This window comes from Gymnoscopelus microlampas, assembly GCF_963454915.1.
Source record: "Gymnoscopelus microlampas genome assembly, chromosome: 18".
Taxonomy (NCBI): domain Eukaryota; kingdom Metazoa; phylum Chordata; class Actinopteri; order Myctophiformes; family Myctophidae; genus Gymnoscopelus; species Gymnoscopelus microlampas.
In genome coordinates, this window is record NC_139955.1 from 23,728,303 (window position 1) to 23,748,677 (window position 20,375).

The window sequence follows — 20,375 nt, forward strand, 5'->3', positions numbered from 1 at the left end:
TGCCTGCCCATATCTTGATCTGTCCTTCACAATGTGTCTGCTCTCTACCTCTATCTTATTTAATACAGGTCTGTTTCAAACAACAGGACAAGCGCCCCATCCAGCGATGTGAAGAGAATGGCACCACGATCAGATGAGTGCTGGTTGCTCTCTTGTTTGAGTGGGTCTCACCAGCTGTAACAGCATCTCCATATGGAAATGTTGTGGCTTCCAGTGGAGCTGCTGTTATTTGTGGAGGGGCACCCTGTGTCATCGAAATAGACTCACTACACATGTCTTTTACGTGTGTGTGTGTGTGTGTGTGTGTGTGTGTGTGTGTGTGTGTGTGTGTGTGTGTGTGTGTGTGTGTGTGTGTGTGTGTGTGTGTGTGTGTGTGTGTGTGTGTGTGAGAAAGACAAGTACAACTATATCCTACTGGTATCTATTTTTTGTGATTACATGCTTTTTCTGTTGAATTTCCTATTTACAATAAAGTAAGGGTTATAAACCTGTGATTGTCTCATAGTTTATTTTGAATGCTATTTATTCTCCAAATGTTGAAGGATGCCCCAGTGCCCCACACATTGTGTGTGTGTGTGTGTGTGTGTGTGTGTGTGTGTGTGTGTGTGTGTGTGTGTGTGTGTGTGTGTGTGTGTGTGTGTGTGCGCGCGCGTGCGTGCGTGCGTGTGTGTTAGATCCCATCTGAATTACTTTGCATATAATGCCTCCCTTCCTGGCTGTCTTCCTTCCAAAGGGGGACAACAAAGTCATGGCAGTCACAAATAAAGGCTCGACTTTTTGGAGCCTAGGTATTTCTTTTGTTTTGTATATTTGCATATTTAAATTAGAATAAGTTAAATTTAACAAGAATACTCAAAATGAAAACGAAAATGTTTGATATGCTATGAGTCATGACAAATAAAGCCAAGTCTAGAAGAGCCGTGAAGTCCAACTCCAAATTAAACCTGATCATAATGAAAGCGAAAGATAACGCAGAGATGACTCATATGAGCACGAGTGTCTAAATTTGGATTAATCTGAGTTCCGCTAATAAATGACTGTAAATTCATATAATTCATTCACACCGTGAAGAAGTGAAACAAAGTGTCACACGACCGAACTCATGTGGCCACTAGGGGACGGCCTCGTTGAACCTTTATTGTGAAATAATGACGTTTCCGGGTATCTGCTGCATGCCATCATCGTCATTCTTATGTTCCACTTCGTACAGCTGACACAGCCGGGTAGCTAGATAGATGCTAGTAGCACAGCAAGCTAACCTCTCAGAACCAGGGTTAAATTGACTATACTTAATCATTTATAGTTATTTGTGGACGAGATTAATTCGAAGTTACGTGTGGTTGTGTTACATTTGTATATTGTAGCTATAGCTATCCTAGCTAACGCAAAGCAAAAGAGGGTGTCCTTCTCCGGACGATTGACTGGTTCTGTGTGGCTGTGTGAGCAGCAGAGAGGAGGGTCTGTGTGGCTGTGTGTGGCTGTGTGTGTGTGAGCAGAGAGGGAGGGTGGGGACACACAAACTTCCAAGACCTCGCCCTTAGCGTCACTTCATTCCACCAGGCAGCTGCTCTCCTGACACGGTGTGACAAGAAGAACCACACCGCGCAATTGAACCCGGTTCACAGGAGCTTTGAAGGACTTGTACCTCCGGTAACAGGACAAAAAACACCACCATGTTCAGAAAGAACGGAAAGAAAGACCCCGAGCTGTTCCAGAATGTCTCGGAGGGGCTGAAGAAGCTCTACCGTAACAAACTCTTCCCTCTGGAGGACGCGTATCGGTTCCACGACTTCCACTCCCCGGCGCTGGAGGACGCCGACTTCGACAACAAGCCCATGGTGCTGCTGGTGGGCCAGTACTCCACCGGCAAGACCACTTTCATTCGGCACCTGATGGAGCAGGACTTCCCCGGCATGCGGATCGGCCCCGAGCCCACTACGGACTCGTTCATCGCGGTGATGCACGGCGAACAGGAGGGGCAGATACCGGGCAACGCTCTGGTGGTCGACCCCAAGAAGCCATTCCGCAAGCTCAACGCCTTCGGGAACTCGTTTCTCAACAGGTAAAGCAGAACAAATAGACAATTAAGTTCCCACGCCGCAGTTGAAACATTTAATTCAGTAGGATTAGGATGCATTAATAGGACAACACCCAGAGCAATAGAGTAATTAGACATTTTATATTGATAGAATAACATGTAATGTTGATATAATTATTTGCCATTTTGTGTTCAGTACTAGTCCTGAGTGATCAGACGCTATTTACATCACACACTCTTTCAAGTCTCAACCAGAGAGTAAACTACACCTAGAGTGACTCTAGGTGTAGTTTACTCTTTGAAAAAAAAAGAAGTTGCACAATTTTCCCAGGTGTCACTGATCCAAGTGTGTCAGTTTTTCCCCTTGGTTTCATCATCTGAAGAGAATGTATGTATGTGTTTAGTGTCAATAGGTAGGTGGAGGTGCCAGTGAGTGTCTGGCACAGACGGTTAAAAGCAGGTTGTTACGTTCCTTAAACACCTTTATGAATGCTGTCCTTGCTGGAAGAATGGTCTGCCGTGTTGAGGCAGGCTTATTTGTCCCTGCCAACTTGGAATAAACATTGAAATTAAACAATCTTGTAGCGTGAGCTGTGTACAATCACCTCATCCTAAGCACCTGGCAGATTTATTTCACCCGCTGGCAGATTTACTTTCCTTTATATCACAGTAGGGCACCTTGAACATAGGAAATGGTTGTGATTGATGTTGCTAGGCAACATCGTGACCCTTTCCTGTCCTCAGATGTTCGTCTCGCACCCCAGGGCGATACAAATGTTGCCACATCAGTGGCAACCAGCAGGCCACCTCCCTTGTCCACTTGCCTTTAAGGAGTCCTTATTAAATCTTATCTGGAAGGTTTAAAGGTTTTGGTGATTGTCTGGTTGTATGTGACATTGCTTCTTTGATGAGAGCGGTTGTAGGCGTTGTTGAGTCATCAGTTCTATTACTGTAGATGTTCAGCCAGCTAGTCAGTCAGAGTGAGTCTGTGCACCTCGTGACCTGGAGTCTTCCTGAGCTCACTGGCTCTGTAGAGCTCTAGCATCTTAGATATATGACTGAGTGTCACACTGTGTGTCAGTCACTCTGTGAGTCTCCCATGACACAGCAATGGGAAATACACAGGATATTGCTCAAGTTAAGAGTCTTGGCGAAAGGCCAATGGTGACTGGACTTTTTTGTCGTTCCAGGCCCAAAGCTTTAAAGCATCCTAGCTTAAGCCTGATTTATACTTAGTTGCGCATAGTGTCTCACACCAAAAATAGCAGATCTACAAGCTCACAATGTGTTGGCAGCGCGATGCGCTGTGAGGTTGTAGATCAGCTATTTCTGGTACGAGACAGCCATACACAACTAAGTTTAACTCAGGCCATAGGCCGGCAAAATCAATTAAAACACGTATTAATTTGTGTCATAGTGTTTATTTTAATATATGTGAAAAGCAAATTGAAGCCCTACTTTGAAGTGCTATGAGATTGTTTATTAGTACAGTTAGTCATATGCTGTAGACTATTATATCAGGTGCATACAAGGTGAGCAAGGATTTGTGATCGATATACGTTCATGCTCGATGAAATCAGTCTTGACGCCATGAAGGTTCATGGTGCAGTTTCTTCAATGGGATTATGAATTTATGATGACCAACAACTGGTTGTTTATGTATTCATTTCCTGTGGTGATGCTGGAGGATATAGTGGTATAGTGCCTCTCTCCCTTGTGGCTTACGTCATGTCACACACTCACCCTTGACCCTTTACAGGAGGAGTCAGCCAAACAGATGGCTAGATAATGCATGCAAACTCACACATACACCCTGTTACTAGCTAATTCTGTAGACTGTCATGATCTTAAGCTGCCCCAGCAGCTTCAGATTATCAGAAGGTGATGCAGCCATATGCTGCATCACCCTGCAAATACAAACAGAACAACACAATTAACTCAGGATGACACATAGCAATAGGGGGGCAATTCTAAATCATTTTGATTATCCATTATCTTCTCATACCCGCAGGGACAGTAAGAGCACTAAGGTCCCAAAAAGCAGTCACAACACACTTAATCCATGTAGCATCAAACAACAATATCATCTCATCAGGAAACTGTCAGATGGCTGTTAGGCACATGTTATCATTTTTTTATTCCCATACCTAGGAGAGAGGATCATGCCAGCTGAGGTAGGGATGACACTGGAATTGGCTAGCTAGATAGTTATCAAATAGCTGATTGAATAGGATGATTTTAGGATACGTTTGTGTTAGGTCAAGTGTGGACACCGACAGCTAAATGCTGTTTTAATGGTGTATGTGCACCCGAGTGTCTGTGTTGAAAGCTAGTTGTGATCTATTATCCTATAATGTGTTGTATTTACAGTATTATCATACTGGTCTAGTACCCACGTGGTATGCAGTAAGTTAAGTTGTATTAGCTCTGTTTATACATTTTTGCTCTGTGTTGAGTATATCATCATGTATTGTATCATGATGTCCTTGCTAATACACAGTCCTACTTGGCAATCCTCCTATCCTCCTATAATTCTAGTAACCTCACGGTGGTGGTGGTGGTTGAGTGGACTCTTGATCAAACTGCGCATGCGTCGTTGCCAGGTTTCGCGAGAGAAACAAGCAGCAAGGTCTATGAAAACGAGGCCAAACCAAACGAACCCTATAACACCAACTGGCCCTAAAGCGCTTACAATCGGCGGACATGGCAACACCGACGCCGACGCTACACCATAGACCCCGCCCACTCTCTACTGTGGAAACAAAGTAAACACTGCAGATTTTTCCCCCACACACGATGCACATTAGCTCCATAAAGAACGGTTCTATGTCGTTCTCTTCCAGGATCGGGCGAACGTCCGCCAAGGCTCCGCTGTTTACCCTTTTGTATACATCGTATCCCAAAACTAATGGTAGATTTTAAACCGCACGGATGTTTAAGGTTTGGTCGGCTGCATAATATTTTAGGTCGCCAGCGAAACTACCCGTTTAAATCGCTTATTTAGTCAGCCTGTGGCCATGTTTCCCATTGGAGCCAAACCGGGAGCAGTACTGGCAGCGGACGTAGGGGTGAAAATAGCTCATCTACAAGCTCACAACGCCTCGCGATGCGTTGTGAAAATAGGGAGATGGAGAGAGAGGGACGGAGAGAATACTCAAATACCTTGAGTAAAAACACTTCACAGTACTGAAAATGAGTACAAATACTTAAAAGTACTGAAAATTAGTAAAAATACTTCAAAGTTGAAAAACAAAGTACAAATACTTAAAGATTGATAAAAACACTAAAAATACCTAAAAGTTGAGAAAAACAGTAAAAATACTTAAAAATAGGGGGGCACCACGACGGGGCGCGCACGGGGGAGAAACCGCGCGACAGGACGTGCATTAACCCCAACTTTGCAAATACTTTCGCCTGCGCCCTTCACCGGGTATGGTCTAGTTAGGATTAATTCACACAATATACCATTAAATTCCTTCAGTTATTTAGAATTAGTTTTAGCCTGCCTGGAGTGCTAAGTGGGTGGTATTTTCACTTTTTGAACACTGTATTGGCAAATATTATGCTCCAGGAAGATAAATCAATCCCAAAAGCAGGACTCAATCCATTTCAAAGAGCAGCCTAGCCCTAGATTTAAACACGCTTTGTTCTGCTTGACTGAACTCAACTATGGACTACAGCCACACAATTCATAACTCATCCCTTAGTAGTCTATAGACCCCAGAAGGAAGCAGCTAACAACTTGTGTAAATATAGGCTATTGTCCATTGTAGCCCCCCTAGTCAAATTGTTGGACTGAATCACATGGTACCACAGGACTTGTGGTTTTCTTTGAATTCAGCCTTTTTTTTGCGTCAGAGGCACAAAATAGAGGGTCCAATGGTCATACACTGGACTTAAAAGAGCCTATTGTAAATCATGCTGGGTAAGATGTTAGTATTACTGCAGTTGTAGATGTATGGTATCTGTACAGCGCTGTATGTGGAGTCCCAATACATAACCACTGTAGACATGATGGCATATAACCTTATACTGTAGGCCTACATACTGCATGCAAATTGAACCACATTTTAAATTAGGCTGTTTTTGTCTGTGCCTCTGTAATTTTCCATTTTCCTTACACAAGGCCAACAGTTGTTAGATTGGCCTCCAAGTATGGTTTGGCTGAGCATCTCCTTGCACATAAAACTAGATAGTGAATAACTAGGGTCAATTTGATAATTTGCTGGTTTGGGGGGGAAATGAAATCATGATACATTTTCGGAATTGTATCAGGCCCTGGGCCTAGTTATATGATGATGATGATGGGTCTATAATGCAGCTCTCTAACCATAGTTATTCAGCCTGCAGATTATCCTTTAACTACCGGACCTTGATAGGTCTGGCACATACCAGAAGCAGTAATTTATGAGGAGAGTAAACAGTGCTAGGTCAGGTGATCTCCACATATACAATATAGTACTCGTGTGATTGAGAAACCTGGATGCTGATGGTTGACTTTATGAATTTCCATGTTTTTCCACTAGTTTCAAATATATCATCATAGTTTTAATTTGGGGTCCCCCCCCCCCCCCCACAGCAATCGCAATGATCCAGACCTCAGATCAGAAAGGCTAAATCCTAATTTACGCTTTTGCAAAGAAATAAAGAAAACAAAAAAAAGTATTTCAAGTCAACTGGAAAAAAAGGTTTTTCGCCAAAGCATAAATTACTGACTCTTTGATACCCCTCCTGCCCTCTACTCTGTGTGGCAGAGCAGGCTGTGGGCCCCCATAGTGTGTTTGTGTGCGCTGACTGCTCTCTGTGAGCCAGTAGCCAGCAAGGCCCGAGTCAGCAGAGTGCAAGTTCCGCTCTGGCCCACCCCAGGCCTGCACTGTCCTGATCCGTCCTGTCCCATTCGCAGGCTGTTATTCCAGGACTCTGACTCTGCAACTTTACTTGGATAGGGGCTTACACACACACACAAACACACAGAAAAAGCAGTGTGCATCGTGCGCACACACACACACACAAATACACACATCAAGATGTTACAGGAAGCAAACATGTAGAAAAGCGTTGTAGTTGCAATCTCTCTGTCCACGTCCTCAGTGCTAACGCCAGCCAGCCTATTTCCCCTTGTCCTGGGAGAGTTGTGTCTACGGCGCGAGGGAGGGGGTCATAGGACAGGGGGTAGGGTACAAAAGGAAAACCCCATATGTCAAAGTGGAGCCCGATGTCCAATCACATGACTGTATGACACAGAATGTTCACCCTGTCCAGGATGCGAGCACCCCGGCCCCACAAATGGGGCGGGTTTCACACTTTCGCCTCACATTATTTCCACAGAATGGGAGTTCAGCCAGTAGGAGATTCTCCTGCCCCAGTGCGTTGCAGGAGTCTCTTGTTTCCGAGTATTCTGCTGGAGAGTTCATCACAGGGTTTTTTTTTGTTTTGTTTTTGTCTTTGCTGGAGGCTGTGTGTGGAAAATGTTGGGCTAGATGGCTAAGTGGAAAACCTTAGCCAAGATTCCGACTGGATATCATTCCCGAAACCGATAGGCTGAGAGAGACAGAGGGAAAAAAACGACATGTTTTTGTTTTATTTGGCAGGACGGTTCACTGCAGTAAAATACTATGTATAGGATCACTATATACATGCATGCTCTCAAATGTCTTTGACTTTTTGTTTGTCCTTGGATTTTTTCCCCCTTTCCCTGCATGTGGTATGAGACCTCTGTTAGAGGTTGTGGTGTGTGTGTGTGTGTGTGTGTGTGTGCGTGTGTGTGCGTGCGCCTGCCTGCCTGCCTTTCCTGACTGCGGTTGCCGCAGGAATGTAAAGACCGGGTTCTCCATGTCTGACCTTGTGTCTCTAAGCTTATGTTTTGAATATTAGTTCAGAGTGACTGAATGAGCGCTAGAGCGAGGAGGACTCTGAAGCGTGGGGCTGGTCTTACAATCGCCCTCTTTGTCCTCAGTACGGTACTCTGAAGGTTCTATGCAGCCCGCTCATCATTCATAACATGCGATTTATCTGTGTGTGCGTGTTCTCAGCTGGACAATGCCACACCCCCGCTTAGCCTTTTAAAGTTTAAAACCCCAGAGCTGAATTGAAACCATTGTACTTAGGGTGACTTACTGACTTTCATGTTTCCCCAATATTCACTTTGTAACAGTGTCTCCATGGCGCCAAATATGACACAGTTATCACATTCATATATAGTCCTAGTTTACACACAAGTAACGGCCAGGGGTGAGTGTTAATTCAGTTCATGCACAGCCCCCACCCCACCGCCTCATGGAGTTTCAAGGGGAAACACCATTTCCACAACTCATGCGGGACTGAATCTCACAGGAAGCCAGGGCCCTTTGTGCTCCAGTTGTCTTTTCTAGTGCAGTCATTCATTCCACTGCAAGCCAACCATCAGTGAAAAGCGGACAGGTCTGTTTTAATGCCAAGCTTGTGTATCAACATTCTCACCTGACCGGTTCTGTCTCCCGTCTCCCTCCCACCCATGTTCCTTCTCTCCCTTTCCCGCTCTGTTACTTTCTGTTGTGCTCTCTCTCGTGCTATCTCTCGCATCTCTGACCCCCCCCCCCCCCCCCCCCACTCCGCCCCCCCTACCCACCCACCAGGTTCATGTGTGCCCAGATGCCTAATGCAGTCCTGGAGAGCATCAGTATCATCGATACTCCTGGAATCCTTTCAGGGGAGAAACAGAGGATCAGCAGAGGTATTTCTAACACACGCACGCCAACTCTCTCGCTCTTTCTCTCACACACCACACACGGAACCCTTCCTTAGTATTTGTATACCTACTTCTCAAGAATCTGCACACACCTGATCCCAAGCCTTTCAGTCACATATGCTCAGGGAGGCCCAGAGTAAACATGTTCCATTATGCAAACATACTCAACAATCTACATATTCTTGTTTTTACACACTCTCTCCCCCCTTCCTCCTTGTCTTCTCTTTTGTTTTGCACTTCTCTCTGGTATTTTGTCCATGAAAATGCACTCTGTCATCATAATCTCTCCTCTTGTCACTCACTCTCACTCTCACACACACACTCACTCACTCACTCACTCACTCACTCACTCACACACACACTCTTCTGTCCTGGTCGTATCTTTTTTTCCCTCCGTACCTTTCTCTCTATTTTTGTCTTTCTGGTATTTTCAGGAAATAAATTATTCCAGAGAGAATAATTCACTCACTGAAACAATTCCTTCACTTCCAGGGTCACTTAAGTGTCACTACAGGCTACAGGCCCTCTGCCATTCAGTGTGCTGACTGCATAACTGCCACATCCTGGGTTTCTTCAGGACATGTGATAACATGTCATCTTTCTCTGACACCCCTTCTTTCAACCAGGAGTACATTTTCCATCCCCTTTTTATGTTGCTGAGTTTTCAGAATGGCAAGAGAAGGTATCATGGGAAGTAAACATAGACTTCTGCTTTTTGTACCTGCTCTTTACAACAGTATGTAATGTGTCCTCTTACAGAGGACACATTACATACTGTTGCAGAGCATGATGTGACAGTTTTTTTTCTACTTTGGCGAGGGTAAGCTGAGTAATGCAGAGGTGTAGCCAAAAACAGTGGCCCGACATAGTCAGTCAATACGCTCTTTATGGACTCCAATTCCTCATAAGCATAAGAGAGACGGAGGGACTGAATCACGAGGTGAAGGAGAATGCAAAGGACATAGCAGGCAGGGATGTGGACAAGAGAAAGTGCATGAAGGATCTCTGGCTTAGACCCTGAAAGGCCAATGAAGCGACTGTAAACAGACAAGTGTCAGCGTGCATAAGTGGCTTCTGATAAGCCACACTAGGAAGTGTGTGAGTCTGCAGTGACTTGTGTACGCTGAGGTGACCCTTTCCAGACTTTGAGGCTCAGTAGAAAGAGAAGTAACCTGATGCCAGAGAATACCACATACCTTAGACAATTATGGCTCTATTGATACATACTCACTCTCTCCTATATTAACACACTCACACAGTCCCCACTCTGTCACTTACCTAGACACACGCACACGCACACGCACGCACACGCACACGCGTGCGCGCCACGCACACAGATATATAGATAGATACTGTGCAGGCATACATTTGGAGTCACACTCATCCATGCAGTACACACAGGTTCTCTCACTCTTCCTGTTTCATTGCACGTAACACACACACACACACACACACACACACGCACACGCACACGCACACGCACACACACACACGCCACGCACACAGATATATAGATAGATACTGTGCAGGCATACATTTGGAGTCACACTCATCCATGCAGTACACACAGGTTCTCTCACTCTTCCTGTTTCATTGCACGTAACACACACACACACACACACACACACACACACACACACACACACACACACACACACACACACACACACACACACACACACACACTATCTTCATATCTGTCTGTGTTTCTGTATAAACACAGATACAGTATTGTACTCCACAGGCATACTGTACCATATGTCTACTATAAACATGGCTGACTGGATTGTTCAGCTGATGTATGACAGGCTTGTGTGTGTATTTACAAGGAATGTACTGGTATGGGGCTGATTTCAGACTAAAACATAGTAATGGCATGAGTAAGAGAATTACACCACTTGGAGAATATGATGCCACACCATTTGGAAAATATGATACCACTGTTGCCACACCTTTTTCCACTGATAAAAGGACGTTGAGACTTATCTCTATTAGCACAGTAACAATGAGTTATATTGTTCAGTGTTTCTTTAACAAATGGTGGAGGCTGTTCACAAAATATAATTGAGAGGATCAGCACTAAAGTAGCAGCCAATTTCTAATGGTCATGTATTTGGATCGGTTAGATGAAAAAGTTGTATGGGCACATTCCTGGCTCACACGCACACGTGTGTGCGCTAGCAGTTGTCAATGTGGTCTTTAGTAAAGCAGGGGCCAGAGTGGGGAGATACCAGACCGTAGGGAGAGAGGAGCAGCTGTCATTGTCTGCCCGCACAGGGATGTGTGTTGAAAGCAGCCATTTGACAGAAGCAGGGAATGTCCTCAGCTGTGTCCCACAAGAATGTTGGACTTCCAAAATTCCACTTTTATCCCCATAACATCTCTCTCCCTTTCTCTTTTTCTTTCTCTTTCTCGCTGACTCTCACTCTCTCTCTCACTCACTCACTCACTCACTCACTCACTCACTCACTCACTCACTCATATATATTCCCTGACTCTTTCTGTGGATTGTTACTGTACTCCTGCACATCTTTCTCTTTCACTAGACTTGATTCTACTCACTTGGTTTCATTTTCACTTTGGACCCTCTTCCCCCCTTTCTCTTTGTCTACCTCCTCTTTCTCACAGGCACACACACGTACACATTCACTGGCACAGACAAAAGCTCAGTCTGTTGGAATGCATGTGCAGCAGATTTGGCACTGATTGTATGGCAGCTTAGATATTTAGACCAAGAGCATTCTTCTCAGATCAGATGATACAGACACTAATCAAAACCATAATTCTATCCCTCTCTCTCCCCAACTCCATAAAATGAGGTATGCTCAGAAAAATGATGTGTTATCATTTTCTCACTGTTTCAATTCTTCTTTCAGAACTGGCCAAAGGCATATAAGTGCATAGTATATTTGAATAGGTTAGCGATGTGTTTGTAGAACACCTCATGCGTGGGTGTGTCATTTCCTGTTGTAATGCATTTGTGGCGACAAGTGCATTACAAAAGTATCACAGTGATAGCTTTTCAGTCATCTCTAAACAAGCACTTTGTAGTGAAACCTCTTCCATCTCTCATTCAAATTCCTTATCTCTCTTTGTCCTCCATTTCTATCCCTCATTTCTTTTCCCTTTTGAGTGTACCTTTCCATTTAATCTTAACTCTTATTTAAATACACCCACTGTAAGGTGAAGAGAAGACGGGGGAGAGCAATGTACATGACTTGGCACATAAACATCTTTACAAAGTCTCCCATGTATTCGCCAATATGAAGGTTTAGTGATACTGCGCCCCTCCTCTGGAGGCTTGGATAGCGACAGTAGCATACTTGGCTTCAGACACAGTTCTTATACTGTTTACTTTATTACAGTGGTTCTCAAAGTGGGGTCCAGGGACCCTCTGGGGGTTCTTACTAAATCTGAGAGTTATGGGGGTTCTTGATATTAAAAAGTATGAGAACCACTGCCCGTACACCTTCCTTAAGTGAACCGACTTCAATGTTATATTTAAAGCTTAAATGGGTCTAAACTAGCTACGTAAGCTGCTGCAGAGCTTGATTTATGTAGAAAATATATTGTTTTTCTTTCAAGTTGATGACAACCAAATGCCAGTCAACAAGTGAGTAGGGGAAAACCCCAAACTTGTTTTTACAATTAATAAATTCCTAACCAATGCCAGTTGCAGTCCTGACAGTGAATCAGCGCCATGCTCTATGTCACTGTTTCCCAAACAGTGGGTTATGGGTCACAAGTAAATACCCCTTTATTTTTTTGTTTCCTAAATTTTGTCTTTTAATTATTGTTTCAAATGTTTTTCAAAAGAATTCCATAAAAAATAAATTAATTAGAGGGGTGAACAAATACTTAGAAGAAGTAAAAAGATCTACGTGCGACGTGTTGTGAGCTTGTAGATCTGCTATTTTCACTAGTTTGGGTCCAGGGAGGCATAAAACTTCTCTTTTGGGTCTTGAGATAAAAAGTTTGGGAACCACTGCTCTATGTTCAGCTCTTGGGGGGGATAAAAACACTAATTATGCCCCTTTCTACCTCTAGGGTATGACTTTGCTGCCGTGTTGGAGTGGTTCGCTGAGCGTGTAGACCGCATCATCCTCCTGTTTGACGCTCATAAGCTGGACATCTCTGACGAGTTCTCCGAGGTCATACGAGCCTTGAAGAACCACGAGGACAAGATGCGCGTGGTACTCAATAAGGCCGACCAGATCAGCACACAGCAGCTGATGAGGGTCTATGGCGCCCTGATGTGGTCCCTGGGAAAAATCATCAACACGCCTGAGGTAGGCACCCCTCTTTTAGGTTCTTCTAAGGCAGAGTTCTTTTAAAGGGAAACCATGGCATTTCCCCCCTTTTATTCAGATGACGATGTTGTTTTTTCACACACAAAAATAGAAAACGGCACGTGTTTTCAATTTTCTAAAACGAAAACAGCTGTAGTTTTATATTTTCATCCTTCATTTTCTTCTACAGCAATGTCTGGGTAGTATTGTTGGCTAAACACAATGAAGGTACAATTTCGCCAGCTACATTAATTTTCACAAAAACTGATAATTGCACAACAGTGATAAAGTAGCTAGCAAAGGATACACAGTATGTAACCTCCGCAGCCATATTTGACCAGTGTTGAACTGGTGTCAATTCTCCACCATGAATACAAGCTTGTGCCTTGTGAAATCAGTTGTGGGAATAGTTGTTATATTCACTTAACAATTTGCACATGGTTGGTGAGGTCACCGAAGGTGTGACAGGGCATTGTCAGCAGTCTGTCAATTCTAAGAAGGAAGAATGCGGCCACAAAAAACCTTTTTAGTGCATAGGCTTGCTCAAGGGTACAGTGATAAAAGAAGAAGGTAAGCAATTGTAATAAGAGGGGTCGTCCTGGACCAGATTTTTGATGTGACAGGTGTTCAAGTGTAGGACGTTTGGAAAGCTCCCAAATGTGGACAATTCAAGTGAAGTGCCAGCGTTACAGGTTTTATTACCACATATTAATTTATATAGATCATGTGAAATCACATGGCCTACCATGTCTTATGATTAGTTTGGTTAATGTTTGGACTATAGTGATAATCATAAACCAAACCCAGACTGTAACCTTTGGATGGTCTGGATAATTATTCACTGACATTGGAAGAGCAGTGTACTGCACACCCACTCTACGCGAGCACAGTGTGCATAAAAGTGCTTGTTATTATTCTGCGTTGATTTATTGTCAACCTGACCATCCTGTGTACATCTCTTGACATCCTGAGTGTCTTTTTTTTGGTACACGTAAGTATTTTCGTAGCCATTTACACTACATACCTCAACTGGACAGTGGCGTCAACATGCCTGAGACCCATGTCAAGAATTTCCTTCCCCTGGGGTTGTTGACTGAAAATGACAACTTGATGGGGAGTAATCTAACTGTCAAACTTTATTCCAGGTGGTACGTGTGTATATTGGCTCATTCTGGGCCCAGCCGCTATTGGTCCCTGACAACAGGAAGTTGTTTGAAGCAGAGGAGCAAGACCTGTTTCTGGACATCCAATCCCTACCACGCAATGCAGCGCTTCGCAAGCTTAATGACCTCATTAAACGGGCGCGCCTCGCCAAGGTTAGTCCTTCTCGCAACCTGGTTTGAATCCGTCTTGAGGCACTTTACTGCATGTTATCCCCTTTCTCCCCTGCCTTTTCTGTCTCTCTCACTGTATCCGTCTGTAAAACAAGTCTGGACATTGGACAACAACGGCGTGACTTCATGTGGATCTTAGACTTCTTATGGCCCGTCTATGACGTATAACTCAGTTTTTGGGAAAGGTTTCACTCTTATTCAACCGCCTTTCACTTCCCTATTGACGGCTAGGCTCCGAAAGAGTCTATCCATGCCCAGATTTGCGCAATCTGAGCCCCATTAACTTCCTTTAAAAATAGTTAGTTAAATATTTCAAAAAGTGGAATGTTAGCCTAGTGACAGTGTGCTAAATCAATTTGGCGCTGATCAGCGGTTAGGGATGGGTCAGAATAATTGAATATTTAATTTCTTTGTAAAAAATAATAATAATTCTGTTGCAACGGCTATATTGTCATCCAAATATTCAAATAATCATTATTAATAGAATTATAGTAATCGAATTCCACTTTTACACATCCCTACCAGCGGTTTGTGAGATTATCTCTGGACAGACGGAAAAGACAGATGCTCTCATAGACGGCTTCATCTCTTTCAGTGTGTGTGTGTGTCTGTCTGTCCCGGGCATAACTCTGAATGCATCTGACTGTTTGGTCTCAAAGTTGGTGTGTGTCTCTCTCATACTGTATGACCCGAGGACCGAAAAACACCTATGTCATGAATATCTGTATCTGTCAGCACACAGGTCTGAGAAAGACACAGAAAGTCTTGGTGTGTTTGGGAGCTTGTATGCTTCGCCTTCCCTGATTGGCCAACCCAAACCGCCATCTTTACGGATTGGCGAAGTGTCACATATTGTTTGTGCCTGGCTAACCCTACACGTTGGCTTAACTTATTGGCAGACCTTTGGCACGTTTTTGCCGTATACTATATTCCTATATAAATGAAACGACTTGTGTTGTTCCCGGAATGGCCCCAAGCTTCGCCCCAGGTTTGATTTTATAGTGGATGGAGCAGAATGGCAGTCAGGTTGGGCTGAACCCTATCCCAAATATGGAGCTATATGTCATACAGTACCGTCTGAGATTTCTGATGTCATAGACTGGCCAGATGAAGTCTGAGTTCCACTTGATGGGAGCTATGCTATTCACCCCGTCTTTATTATTTCTGTTATATATATAATATGTAAAGCAATGGGAAAGTGTCAATCTGTGGTTTGATGTGCTGTCCAGGTGCAAGCCTATATCATCACCTCCCTGAAGAAAGAGATGCCCAGTGTGTTTGGGAAGGATTCCAAAAAGAAGGAGCTTATCTCCAACCTGGGCGAAATCTACTTGAGGATTGAAAAGGAACACCAGATCTCACCTGGAGACTTCCCCAACATCAACAAGATGCAGGTGAGATGACATTTAAACAAGTTGCAGGGGTTGTAGTTTGTACCTAAGGGAGTGGTGTTGTGAAATATACCGATATTGGTTTTGGAGTAAAATGAACTTCCAACCTTTACACTTGCTCCCCTCTCTGCCCTCTTCTTCCTCCCCTTGCCCCCCTCCAGGGCAGGATGGAGATGAGATTTATTTTTCCTGGTGTCAGGAAATCCTGCTCCTTGTGCACTTACTCCCCTTGGTAGCCAGGCAAGACAGATCTATTTCCATCACCAATTCCTGTTTTTTACCTCAATCCCTCCCTTTCCTTTCCCTCATTTTAGGAGCTGCTGAACGGCCAGGACTTCGCCAAGTTCCCACCGCTGAAGCCCAAGCTGCTGGAAGCCGTGGAGGACATGCTGGCCAATGACATTTCCCGCCTTATGGCCATGGTTCGCCAGGAGGAGGCCAACATGCCCAGCCAGGTAGTGAAGGGTGGAGCCTTCGAGGGGACCATGAGCGGGCCCTTCGGTCACGGATATGGCGAGGGGGCCAGCGAGGGCATTGATGAGCTGGAGTGGGTGGTGGGCCGTGATAAGCCCACATATGATGAGATCTTCTACACTCTCTCTCCCATAAATGGTAAAGTGTCGGGCGCCGCGGCCAAGAAGGAGATGGTGAAGTCCAAGCTCCCCAACACAGTCTTGGGGAAGATCTGGAAGCTGGCAGACGTGGATAAAGACGGCTTCCTCGATGATGACGAGTTTGCCCTCGCAAACCATCTGATCAAGGTTAAGCTGGAAGGTCATGAGCTTCCTGCCAAGCTGCCTGAACACCTGATACCGCCATCCAAGCGTGGGGTGGTGTTGGAGGACGAGTGATCCAGAGCAGAGACAAGTGGCCTGGAGACCAACCGTGTCACAGCCTTGCGCTGTACTTAGGTCAGTGGTTCTGAAACTGGGATCGGGAGACCCCCAGGGCCATTCAGGGGGTTGCAGGGGCTCCCCAGTACGAGGATAAGTTTAATTTCATAATTATTTCACCAGCTAGAAGTTAGCCTAATGAGAGAATCTATAAAAATGACTATTCAGATCAATAGATTATTAGATGTTTCTCTCTCCACACCCGACTACACATAGACAGTTGTAGAATTCTGTACTAAATCTAATCTAACAGCGAATATCTTATGTTATGGGGGCCCCTGCCACAAAATATTTTCAAATGGGGTCCATGGCCTAATGCATATCCAATTCAGGCCTTCTCTATCAACTGCACCTAAGCACCGTGCTAGGCTGGCAAATACGTAAATGAGCCATGAGCATTCTGAGCTAAAATGCTGTCGGTCTCCAGGCTTCCTAACGCGCCGTGAGGAGGAATTGCTGTGATCATTTTCACCAGAGATGGACTGGAGGGTCAGAGGATAAGGGAGGGAATGGGTGGGGGGGTTTATGTGTGCATTATGGAAGAATTATGTCATGTGACAAATGAAAGGAGAGGTTTGAGTTGCCAGCTGATGGAAGGACAATGCTGGATCAAGTGATTCATGTTGGAGGGTCAGTGGTTGCATGATTTGGACACGAATTTGTACATCCTGTGTAAAATATGTCTGATAAGTATACAGTCCATATATTATGTTGATCCAAAGAAACATAGCTTTTTTCCCCTTTTTTAATTTGGAGAGGAGAGAAATCCAATCAGCAGTTAGAATTGCTTTATCTATATTTTTGTATTTCCTGACTGTTAACTTTGAGGATGTTTCCAAATGCTTCCCTTTTCATTATTTTGCCAGATAAATAAAAAGGAAATATTTACCATCAGTCCTTTTGGTTTATTTATTTATTTTGAAGTTTTAACCTTTACATTTCAATGTTATTATTATTTGGACATATTTTTGAGATTATTAAGCTTTAATTTTCTTTTTTTTTAATTTCATTAGAATCAAACATTGTGACCCAAGCAGACCTTCCACAAATCCACCTGCAGTACTCTGTTTGGACTGCAAATCTCCCTCACCTGGATAAAAAAAAAGTACAATTAATGTAATCTAACATTAATGGGTTACAAAACAAACAAACCCAGAGCTTCTCGTTTGTTTGTTTGAATAAAATATCCTATACTGCCCTCTGTAGGTTGTCAAACCAAGCAGCAATAGTAAGTGGTGGAAAGTAACTACGTACTGAGTACATGTACTCAAGTACAATGGTTAGGTATTTTTGCTTTACATGTAGGCTACTCAAGTACCAAGTAGGCTTACGTGTACTCAAGTACTGTACTTAAGTACTATTGTTAGGTATTTTTAACTTTACTGGAGTATTTCCAATTTTCAATACTTTTATAGAACAGAACAGTGACAGGGATGTTTCTCATGATGTTAGCCAGCGAGGGCAAAATTCAACTTGAAACCTTGCAGCTACTATATATTGAAATAGGCTAGACCAGGGTTGAGTCCAAAACCACATAGGCCTACATAGTATGCCAATTACTTTTTATAGTTAACCTCGCGTCACCAGTCTTTCCACCGCGGAGGAAAGCCTGGTATTCGTTCTAAAACTAGCCGTGTGATATGGTTTAGACCGAATCAGAAACCCGAAAATGGTATTGATCCCAGGCTACTTTTTAGTGTGTCCAAAGTGCAACCCTACCACTTAGTAGATGCTAAATAGTCGGCTGAAAATAGCAGACTGTGTGTAGTATGTTGTACATTAGTAGCCTATATGCTTTCGGCTGCACTGCAGGCTTCACCTTACATCCACCTTATACACCGGCTGCACCTGCTGGTCTTTGCATTATCATTCAAACTAGAGGTATTTTATAAGGTATTTTTTTGTATTATGCCTAATAAGGGCATAAGGGATAAGGCGCCGCACAAGATAGGGCCCTCAGTCTTTCAGGAGAGAGTTTCCATTGTCAAGTCCCAGGCCATCTGTAGCATCTGAACCAAATGCTAGAGTACTTTAAAGTTTTGCCAGCTTTGCCCAGCTAAACTACAAAGAACAACTCAAAAGCACTAAAAGACAAATCCGGGGTTGAACAGGAAAGTTACATAATGAGGCTTTAAATGCTGAAGTATTTCAACTTTACTAACTGAATGTAAACATACAAAGGAACACTTCAACAGTGCTAACGGGCACATGTTGAGAATAAATAACTGAGTGATGGTGTGGTGGTCTAATGGTCTGATTTTTGGCACAGAGAGTTCATGTTCAAGTCCCACTCCTCTCATAGTTCATTGCTGGTGTGCTCTGAAATGTTGAAGGCTAAACTACTGAAGAACTCAAAAGATCTAAAAGACATCCAGGGTAGAGCAGGAAAGTTACATAAAGCAGCTTTAAATGCTGGAGCATTTCAACTTCTCTAACTAAAGGCTAACATACAAAAAAAACACTTCAACACTACTAAGAGACAGATCTGCCAACCCTTCTGTTCTCACCAGGAGACCCCTGTTATTTGACCCCATTATTTTGACCTCCCTCTCTCTCACTCACTCACTCACTCACTCACTCTTTGATTCTGCCACACACACCCCAAAAAAACTCTCTTTCTGAGAAAATGGGAATGTTACTCTTTTACTGTTGCTTTATGTCTGGATAAACTCCAGTCCAATGCAATTTTAAAGAGATAGTCATTTTTAAGTAATTACCGTAGTGTTGTTATAGAATTTTAAAGAGATAATCATTTTAAAGTAATTAGTGGTTATTATTAAATATGGCTCTTTTATTGCTACTTTTAACTTTTTAATGGATCCTATGTAAGTAAAGGCTGATAAAAGTGTCAAACTCGCACACGCACACACACGCACACACACACACACACACACACACACACACACACACACATATTACCCCACGGGTCCCTGTTAAGGTAATGGGGGGCTTATTATACATTTTACTTCCTCCTATGATTCCGGGGAGTCATCAAATTTTTCTTTTGAGCCTTGAGTCTTGGGACTTAAGGCCCAAAAGAGAAATTTGATGTCTCCGCGGGAGTAATTGGTTCGACTCAAGACTCTTTTGGGTCTAACTGGTGTGGTTGTCATGGTTACTAACCTGGAGTCTGTGTTTCAGAATGATTGGAGGGCGGAGTGTGTCATCAGTGGAGATCTGGCCCACCTGGATTGTCCTCTATAAAAGAGGTGGCTGGACTTCACTCTTGTCTTCTCTCTCACCATGAAGCTCACTGGGAGCACGCCTTTTGGATTTTGGTTGTTAAAGGACAAGACCACTTTGGTAGAGGTTTGGGTTGTGTAGCTACCTTGACATGACGTAACTCCAAAGGTGAACAAGAAATCTAAAATAATTGCTCCATTGAATAGAAATTGATCATTCAAAATATGCCTACATTGTACGGTAAAACAGCTCTCAAAGTCACGCTTTTAGCACATAAACGAACACGAACAAAGCGATTCAGTCAATATAGAACATCACCAAACCCAGTACTGTTTTCTTTTCTTTTTTTTTTATAAAAATGTCAACTTCCTTCTGATTTTACTATTTGAAGATCTGAATCCTGGTCTGCGGATCCAGTCCGGGTTTTCTTTTTAATAAAAATGGCAAAATCAACAGGATGTTAGCCTTATTTCAAAAACAAACGGTACTGGGTTTGGTGATGTTTTATATTGTCTAATCA

General features: G+C 43.5%; 1 protein-coding gene across 1 annotated transcript; it reads left to right on the forward strand.

Annotated features, from left to right (window-relative positions):
* The first annotated feature begins 1,196 nt into the window (after nucleotides 1-1,196).
* LOC311065301 (EH domain-containing protein 1-like) lies at nucleotides 1,197-17,566 on the forward strand. The gene is made up of 6 exons (XM_084085560.1): nucleotides 1,197-2,062; nucleotides 8,653-8,750; nucleotides 12,813-13,054; nucleotides 14,200-14,370; nucleotides 15,618-15,782; nucleotides 16,094-17,566. The coding sequence occupies exons 1-6, from the start codon at nucleotides 1,674-1,676 to the stop codon at nucleotides 16,628-16,630; spliced, it is 1,602 nt and encodes a 533-aa protein (XP_083941686.1). The 5' UTR covers nucleotides 1,197-1,673; the 3' UTR covers nucleotides 16,631-17,566.
* The last annotated feature ends 2,809 nt before the right edge of the window (nucleotides 17,567-20,375 follow it).

Excerpts from the sequence above, each read along its gene's own strand:
- LOC311065301 (XM_084085560.1), top strand. The coding sequence starts at position 1,674 with ATGTTCAGAAAGAACGGAAAGAAAGACCCCGAGCTGTTCCAGAATGTC. Across the intron at positions 8,751-12,812 it reads GAAACAGAGGATCAGCAGAG|GGTATGACTTTGCTGCCGTG; the intron begins GTATTTCTAACA and ends TTCTACCTCTAG. Across the intron at positions 15,783-16,093 it reads CCAACATCAACAAGATGCAG|GAGCTGCTGAACGGCCAGGA; the intron begins GTGAGATGACAT and ends CCCTCATTTTAG.